This window comes from Gymnoscopelus braueri, assembly GCF_963280865.1.
Source record: "Gymnoscopelus braueri genome assembly, chromosome: 2".
NCBI lineage: Eukaryota > Metazoa > Chordata > Actinopteri > Myctophiformes > Myctophidae > Gymnoscopelus > Gymnoscopelus braueri.
In genome coordinates, this window is record NC_137604.1 from 28,356,886 (window position 1) to 28,366,536 (window position 9,651).

Sequence of the window (9,651 nt, forward strand, 5' to 3'; positions counted from 1 at the left end):
GAAGGACGGTGCACAGGATGAGCACATGGACTGAGGTTTTTGGAGAATGGTGGAATTTCTACGAGAGACAGGATATCTGATATGAGATAGAATAAGAATAGCCTAGACATAGGATAGGATAGTAAGATGTTTTGCGCAAAACTGAAAGAACTGCAAATATCCGGAGAATGTCCCTTCTCCAACGTCGCCAAGAATGAGCTGAGGGACTTTGAGGATTGCTCAGTGGACGGCGCGGATGCATTGCCTATTTCTAAGGATGTGCATGGAAAAATATCTGAGGATCCCCCTCAACGGAAAATTAGCAGATCGAAAGTTAATCTTCATACACTAGGAGACAGCATCCGAAAATTGGCATGTCCTGAGGTGAGGTTTGAAAGGTTAAATAATTCAACCTTAATTATGTTTGGTTAAATTTAAATAAATATATTTTATATTTGTATCTAAAACAATTTAGGCCATATCTCGTCTTGGCAGGGTTTTTATGACTAACTTAGGTGGACACACAGGACAGCACTTTTGGGCTCACATGAAATGAAATGTGATAGAATGCTATCGAAGTCGACAGTTCTTTAAGGTTCAATGTAATGGTTGTTTTAGCCTTATTTTGCAAGATGATGGTCTTTAACTTGGAGTATTCTTATTGTTATACAGTTTGAAAGTCTACACACTGCCCTTCACCGAATGATGAGGATAACATCACATAGAGTGGACAATGAAGGGTAAGAAGATTAAATGTCAATAGGCTATACTGTAGAAAAAAGTTACATGCATAGCCTATATATAATTGGGTTATGAATAGGCCTACATGAGATTAACCATAAACAGTTCTGATGAAAAATGCCTGTCACAAGATTGCAGTCAATTCTGTCAAAAGGATACATTTGTTTGATATTGATAGTTACTGACATTTCTCAGCACATGATTTCTAAAGACTGATTCCACTTGACACTGAACACATTAATTTCCCACATGGAAAGAAGATATGAACATACTGTTGCTGTATGTCAATATATGGCAAGTATGTGCCACATGTGCCACATTCAGGTTTATATAGGCGTAGCTATGTTGCATAATGAAAAATAATAATGTTAATTATTGCCTTTCTGTGTGGGTTAGCATTAAATGTGAATGTGATGTTGTCTTTACAGTCCAGCAATGTGCTATACAGACTATCAGTGTTGCAGTGATAGTCCAGCTCATATACATGACATAATGCAGACTTATGCAAGGAAAACAGGTAATGCCAGGTATACACATACATACATACATACATACATACAATTTAATGTATTTATTTTTTAAGGTAATTGGTCATGAGGCTCCAACCCCCATTACCTTTCCTTTCTTGTAACCACCAGGTATCAAAATGGATGCATTAAAAATAACCCTTGGTGAGGAACTCTTCAAAATGTGTTACGAGGAGGATGAACATATTTTGAGGGTGGTGGGGGGAGCTCTTCACAACTTCCTCAACAGCTTCAATGTCCTGTTGAAACAGAGCAGCGTGCTGCCAAACCCGGACAGAGCAGGTTCTGTAAACGAACCTTCGGTGCTGTGCTTAGACAAGGATCCGGGCCTGCTTACTGTCTATTACTTCAATCCCAGCCCGACCACAGAGCTCTTCTTCCCCGGAGTCATCAAAGCAGCTGCCTCTCTGCTGTATCACACAACAGTGGATGTTTTGATGGACCTCCCTGTGGCCAAAGACTGCATCTTGCAGTCCAGCCCTCAGCCCAGTCTTCTCTACACAGTGGCAGTGGAGGATAGCAAGAGTCTGAGTCCCAGTCCGCTTCGGGCCACTTCAGCTGGGACCCTTCCCACCTCTCTCTTCTCCACCGTCTTTCCTTTCCATTTGTTCCTGGACCAAGACTTGTTCTTGGTGCAGATAGGAGGTGGGCTCAGGAAGAGGCTTAGCAAGAAGGAAGGAATGAAACGGCCCTCCGTATTCGAAGAACACTTCTCTATTGTCTCTCCCCAGATCAAGTGCACCTTTCAAGGCATTTTGACCATGTTAAACACCCAGTTCATCATTCGGATCAAACATGGGTCGTCCAACCCTGCAGATAACACAGGGAAGGTAGGTCCCTCGTCTAAAACATGAAAATAAACATCAATGACAAGAACACCAATAGTAAATAGAATACTTTCAAAATATTATCATTCTGTTAAAATAGGCTTGCTTATTTGTTTTGGGCTAAGTAGAGTATACTTGGGGAAGAGATCAACAGTATCCCCCCTGAGGAGTTCAGAGGACATTTCATCCATCAAAGATGTTATGATTCTCATGCTGTTTATTTATGGGTACAGGAAAAAAGGGTGGATATGGATTGAATAATTTATATTAAAATGAATTTAGACTTGTTGTCATGAATAAGAATTGATGGCACTATTCTGGCACTATAGTGGCTGTGGAGCGAGCTGGGAAAAATGAGGAAAGAATGAACATCAAATAAGAGTAGGCTATTATTATCTATAAGCATCAAAGAATGAAATGTCAGTAGCACTTAGTGCCCCCATTTTTGACATGTGGGACAGTCCTTCCTAAGGGAGTAATTTGACATACATTTTTCAATGGCAATAGGATTATAAAGCTAAGGATGAATGACATCTAGGTATTTTCAAACTCAAATATCCTAATTCCCAATTTCCGTATTATTTTTCTTTTTTAATTCTATTAAAATGTATAATTATAATGTATGTATGTATATTTTTCCTATTCTATTAAAATTCACTATCATAATTTCCATTCAAAATACTGCTTTGTAAGACTTGTTTTACTTATTATCATTCCCTTTTTCCTTTCAGCTCATGGACCTGAAAGGTCAGATGATCTACGTTTCTGAGTCCAACTCCATACTGTTCTTGGGCTCGCCTTGTGTGGACAAGCTGGAAGAACTAACAGGTCGCGGCCTGTACCTGTCAGACATCCCTATTCACAATGCACTCCGTGACGTGGTTCTTGTCGGCGAGCAAGCCAAGGCCCAAGTTGGTTTGAAAAAGCGCCTTGGGAAGGCCAAAGCCGCCTTGGAGCAGACACACCAAGCACTGGAGGAAGAGAAGAAGAAGACAGAGGACCTCCTTTTTACGATCTTTCCTGCAGCTGTGGCACAGCAGCTATGGCAGGGCCAGTCAGTGCAGGCCAAGAAGTTTGACCACGTTACAATGCTGTTCTCGGACCTGGTGGGCTTCACAGCTGTGTGCTCACGATGTAATGCAATGCAGGTGGTCACCATGCTTAGCGAGCTGTACACCAGGTTTGACCACCATTGTGGGGAGCTTGATGTTTATAAGGTAAGTTAATAACAGCTTCAAGGGTCATATTTTAGCTGTCAGGACTGAATGTCTACATTGATTTATTTCAAGTGCTCCATCAAACCGTAAGAGAAGAAGAGAGTCAGTTTAATGATGTGATTTTGGCATCAAGAGGCTAGAATTCCAGACAGGCCTTTGTAATGGCTCATTTAACACCCATTTTGTCAGATGACTCAATAAGAATTTTCAACTTTAAAACTAAGATAAATTGTAAAGATAAAGCTTCACTTATTATATATTTTTTTATGAGAGATTGATTGAATTTATGAGCACATACTGTGAATGTTAATTTAACTCTGAGGGTAGAAATGGAACCGTAAGGGTCCATTTAAATTACCACTTCAGATTTTACAGTGTAGCACTTTCAATTTTATTACAGCAACTTGAATGTTTGTGGATATTTTAATCCTTTCTAATAAATGTATGATTTATATTCATGTCACAGTAAATCCCTTGAAAATCTTGCAGCTCATTAAAGAAGGCCAGAACTGTCAGTCTCTAATGACTGAGAAAACAGTTACAGTATGTCGTGAGGCCAAGGTGAGTGCTTTTAGAGCACTTTGTCCTCTAAAATTTTCTATAAGGGCGCGCTCCCACCGCACTTTTATTTTACCTCTTGGGCGCAATCTGCCAATGCTTTGCCAATGCAAATGCGTGGATTCTTGGCAAGACCATGAATCCACGCATTTGCATTGACAAAGCATTGGCAGATTCCGCCCCAGGGGTAAAATAAAAGTGCGGTGGGAGCGCGCCCTAAGTTATCTTTTTCTTTGCAAAAGAAAGTTTAGAGTAAAAAAAACAACAAAAAAAACAGGGATGCATTTTCCCTAAAAAACAAGACTGGGTCTAATAGTGGTGGTGGCTTCATGTGAATCCCAGACCTCACATGGCCAGTCTATGACATCAGTCATTCATGACATATCTATAATGTTTGGCTAAATATTTGGGCAAGGTTGCAGCCTGACCTAACCGCCCTTGACCACTATTATTATAATAAAATTCAAGTTAAATATATATATATATAAATATATAAAGATAAAACAATACAAAAAAGTGGTTTGCAAGATTAGACCTGGGCACACACAGACTCGCAGACAGACAAGCTTGCTCCTACAGAGCCACGCAACAACAACAACATTGATTAGCAATATATTGGAAAGTGTATGCAATTCCAGCATAGGGGGTATACGGTCAAGTTATTTCCATCAAATTCTCAGACAGATTCCAAACTTTGTGCAAAATAGCACAGTCCCCTAACTTATCTAGCTTTACATGATTTTAGGACAGACTGTGCCTTGTACCTCAACCAACTACTACACTCTAGTGCCAACTGCTGCTAATCTACAGGGAGGTTGGCTAATGTAATCAGTATGTCACAGAAAGCATAACAGAGAGAGCAGCAGTGTTTGACAAATATCTCGTAAAACACTAGGAAGTCTGAGGCTCCATCGAGACCCTGTTTCTACTCCAGACACTGCAAAATCCTGAGTGTCTATTTAACTGTGAGAGTGTACACTCTTTACACTCTCAGAGTTAAATAGACATTCAGGATTTTGAAGTGTATGTCTAAAAATAGCTTCACTTTGTCTATGCCACACAACTGTTGAGTGCTCTCCTGTTCACATTTACACACAAGGGAAAAAAAAGCAACCTAAAAGGCATCAAATTGTTTTTCTCTATGGGCCCCATGGGTTGAGCATCTTACGACTTTAAAGTTATTTTTGTCATATTCCTTTGTCATTCCTTGCCACTTCTAAATAATAGTACAGTAGCTGAAGTTATATAAGTCTTTCCAAAATAATTTCAAAACACACACACCACTCTAAATGTGTCCATAAAGTTCACAAGGAGTTTATATATTATTGCAGTACAGCTTCTGAATATAATTACGCAACTCAGTTAAACTACCTACTATGTACCTGTCCTGCTGCCAGAGGAAGGGAATTTGAATGTAGTGAGTGAAAGCATTCTTGCGGAGTTGACAAAACCCTAAAGGCTGCAAAGTTGATGATGCACAAATCATTTTGCTGATTCTCCCCCCTATTTAGGTGGAGACGATTGGTGATGCTTATTGTGTAGCTGGTGGCTTGCACAAGGAAAGTGAGACTCATGCTGTCCAAATTGCATTCATGGCATTAAGGATGATGGAACTTTCGAATGAGGTCAGGACGCCAACTGGAGAGCCAATAGAGGTGACTATCAAGCATTACTTATCCCAGTTAACACTTCATCTTTTATCAACCTTACAGTATGTCCATATATATATATATATATATATATATATATATATATATATATATATGTATGTATGTATATAAATAAATAATGAACATAATGAGCACGGAAGCAGAATACCGCTGTTGGTGTGAATTCAGCATGAATTGACGAGGCTGAAATGTGCATATCTTGGATTACTTGGCTAAATTTGTGAGTGTGGACTAGGGCAGTACTACTCAAGACCTGTCTCGGTCATGAGTCCGTTGTTTCAGTCTCATCTTGGACTCTCACCTGAAATATTACACAGTCTTGACTTGTGAATTCTGTAGCTTTAAAAGATTTACTGTCAATATAAGGGTGCTATTTTGGTTTTGGATCATAATAACTCAATTAATTATTTGAGTAATGTAATGTAAACCTTTTTAGCTTATTGTCTCTGCCAGGCCGGACGGCCGAAGACTAGAAGGCCGTTTTCACTCCTGTCCGTCTGTGTGTGTTCGTCCGTCCGTCCTTCCACGCGTGCGCGTGTGTGTGTGTGTGTGTGTGTGTGTGTGTGTGTGTGTGTGTGTGTGTGTGTGTGTGTGTGTGTGTGTGTGTGTGTGTGTGTGTGTGTGTGTGTGTGTGTGTGTGTGTGTGAAATCTAATCTCCGACACCGTTGGACTGATTGGCGTGAAACTTTGCACGCACACTCCGAGTAGACCATGGAAGAACCTCTGCCCCATATTTTTCAAATTGACCTCATGGTGGCACTATAACAGCCCACTTCACGTTTTGGCCTCTCTTGAACCGTAGGTCATACAATCAAATTTCTTCCCCAGGATTCCTTGGATCATGACGCAACTCACCATATAGGCCCCAGCCATTTGTGCCAGACTACATTTTATGCCATTAATTTTGCGTTTTCTTCAAAACACACATTTTGCTACAACTCTTAAAATGTATCAGTCATATTTCTCATATACGATTCCAATTGTCTATAACTGCCTTCCAAAGTTTGCGGGCCCTGGGTAGGCAACCCCGCCTGGCGGAGACCTGCACTCTCTGAGGAGCACAATTTTCTAGTTTCAAATATAAAAAAAAATCAAATCAGATTTATTTATAAAGCACAACTCTCATTGACCAAAGTGAACAGAACATGAGGTAATATACTGTAACATAGTCAATGGGACATACAACTCAGAGGCACAAATAAACAATTAGTACTACATACTAGCGCTGTAAATTATTTACACTTTTGTTTGTTTGAGTATAAGTAGTGGGCCTATATCATTGGTAGCAGTAGTAAGATTCACTATTATAGACCACAATGGAAACAAGCCCCACAGGGCTTTCTGTGTTATGCTTTTAGCATTAGCTTCTTTGACTGTACTACCATACCAAACGTTTTAATAAAGTATTCAAACAATCAATCAAGACACACTTTCCTGAGCAGGAGGTAGAGCAGCTGTCTGGGAATCGGAAGGTTCACTGTTTGATCCCTGGCTCCTCCTGGCTTTGTGTCGAAGTGTCCTTGAGCAAGACACTGAATCACTCTTTTCCTTTTGAAAAACATAATTATTTGTCATGGACTAGATTGGGATTCGGTTGGTCACACCAAGCTATCCATTGCACGCCTCTGAGACAGAGAGCAAGTAGACGGAAATAGTACAGTCTTATAGCCTCAGTGAGTAACGAGGTACGGAGATTTGAAGATGCTCCTTGAATTCATTGCATGACCTCAAATGCATTAGCCTACTTATTTATGAAAAGACCTTTATGCAATAACATAATATTAACTAAATCAGAGCAGGTAACCATTCATTAACAGATAACAGCAAGTCAACAACTTTCTGTTATCTGTTTAGAGAAGTCAATAACTTCTCAAAAATCAAATTTCCTAGCAATCAAAAGCATTCAAAAGAAACATTCTGCAGTACTCTCCAGACAGACAACAATTACAAAATGTATTCATGATAAATGTTACACTGTTTCAAAACTGTTTCATTTACAGATGCGAATAGGCCTCCATACTGGTTCAGTACTTGCTGGTGTGGTTGGTGTTATGATGCCACGCTACTGCCTTTTTGGTAACAATGTCACATTGGCAAACAAGTTTGAGTCTTGTAGCCAGCCTAGAAAAATCAACATCAGCCCTACAACCCACAGGTGAGCTAACAGTGATTTTCTGTACAATCCAGTCCACATCCTCTCATGGCATTGTCTAGCTGAGTCACTGCAGTGACTGCACTTAGCAGTCCTGCTTACTATCTTGTAGGCCTACAGGATGCAACCATACAGTAAAAGTGTAAAATAAATGACCCATTGGAACCTTTTGGGTACATAGGCAGCCTATAACAACAAACATCATTGTGTTGATTAGGTTGCTATATTTATTGGGTGTAGCACTGCTTCATGAGGTAGAGCGGGCATCCCTGGTGTCCTTGAGCAAGACACTGAACTCTTACATGTAACTGCTCCTGTGTGTGAATTGGTGAATGTAATGCACAATGCAAAGTTATTTGGATAAAGATGGCATATAAATGCAGACCATTTACTCTTTTTTTGTTTGTTTTGTTTTGTTTTGTTTCCCAGACTTCTAAAAGATCGCCCAGAGTTTGTCTTCATTCCCAGGACTAAGCAGGATCTTCCGGCCAATTTTCCAGCAGAAATCCCTGGTGTTTGTTACTTTTTGGAGGCTTTTGATGAACGTTCCTGCAAAACTCAGATATGATGGAAGCTTGCTACAGTACCACAAACGACATGCCTGAGCAAACATACATTTGTCCAGTGGTGACAGCCACTGTATATTTTGGTTGGGACTGTGTCAAGAGATACTAGTCTATCCAAGACAGCTGCTTACATTGCGGGAGATGTGAGTTTGTTGTCAAATATTTGAGGCTAGTCCCTGTACAATTAAACCATCTGTACAATTTGTGTGGGGGAAATCGTCTGTCAAATGTACTCCTTCGAGAATGTCTCCTAACTCAAAATGGGTGACACATGGAAATTATTTTAATCTTTGCCACAACGTCTCTGCTTTGTTAAGGTCTGGTGCATATCAGTAAGACATTTTGTTTTAATAGTTTAGATTTTTTAATAGTTGAAGAGATAACGAAGCAATCCTTTGCTAAATTTTGTCGTGGTCATTTTCGTTTTATAATCTCTGTAATGAAACTTGAATTGGGTTTTATGAAAATTGTGTCATAATGTTTGTTGTTAAAACAGTATAATGTTCATATTTACCAATGATTGCTGTGTCTGCAACTGCATAGTTATCTGCTGTAGCAGCCTGGACAGAGATCAAAGGACAAATCAACCCAAATATTATGTTCTATATGTTTTACAGTAGCACTGGCATAAATGAAAATATTTACCGTTCCTCTATAGTTCCTGCATTAAGCACTGCTTTATTCATTCCCATAGTGAAATACTATTTTTCTTTTCCGTATTTCCAATTTACAACATCATGCCACTGAATGAGCACAATAACCACAAATATTGTCATGTTTATTTAGGGTGGAGTTTTCTTTTAAGGTTATGTAAATATGTGCACTTATGTGAATTTTGGTTTTATTTTGACTTACATGTAACTGATATACATTATGACTACCGGTAATCCATACAAAAAAAACACATATTCTTAATATAGATGGTATATTTTTTTAGTTTTTCACAGAACACATATTTATCAGTTTCATGTCACTAATTAATCATACAATAGGAATAGATCACAACCATACTAACTAGACTATAATGAATGTTCTACTATAGCTATTAAATTAATTACTGTAATTGATGTGTTATAGTATTACTGTAGTTGCAATATAACCAAAGCACAATAAATACAACAACCAACACGTGTCTCTGTGATGACTTTTTCAACAATTATCCTACAATCGTGATATGCAGTCATATACAGGGTTCTTATATAAGAATAATTTGGTCCCCACTCCTTTGGAGTATTTTTTTCACTGTATATTTGCACATAATGTGAAATTTGTCCTCTGCATTTAGTCATCCTTTAACTATTATTACAGGAACATTGAGCGCTATTACTGTAATACAGTGCTGAAGAGCATATAGATCTCCGGGACATTATGTTTCCCAGGGAGTGTCTCTACCCACTCAGCTACAGCCTGATG

At 39.1% G+C, this 9,651-nt stretch overlaps 1 protein-coding gene across 1 annotated transcript; it reads left to right on the forward strand.

The window, feature by feature from the left end:
- On the forward strand, positions 1 to 9,262 carry gucy1a1 (guanylate cyclase 1 soluble subunit alpha 1). The gene is made up of 8 exons (XM_080418007.1): positions 1 to 363; positions 652 to 719; positions 1,149 to 1,237; positions 1,359 to 2,077; positions 2,806 to 3,291; positions 5,361 to 5,504; positions 7,521 to 7,675; positions 8,102 to 9,262. The coding sequence occupies exons 1-8, from the start codon at positions 127 to 129 to the stop codon at positions 8,238 to 8,240; spliced, it is 2,037 nt and encodes a 678-aa protein (XP_080274133.1). The 5' UTR covers positions 1 to 126; the 3' UTR covers positions 8,241 to 9,262.
- Positions 9,263 to 9,651: the final 389 nt, after the last annotated feature.

Coding starts and splice junctions, on each gene's coding strand:
- gucy1a1 (XM_080418007.1), top strand. CDS start 127: ATGTTTTGCGCAAAACTGAAAGAACTGCAAATATCCGGAGAATGTCCC. Junction 364..651: donor GAAAATTGGCATGTCCTGAG/GTGAGGTTTGAA, acceptor ATTGTTATACAG/TTTGAAAGTCTACACACTGC. Junction 1,238..1,358: donor GACTTATGCAAGGAAAACAG/GTAATGCCAGGT, acceptor TGTAACCACCAG/GTATCAAAATGGATGCATTA.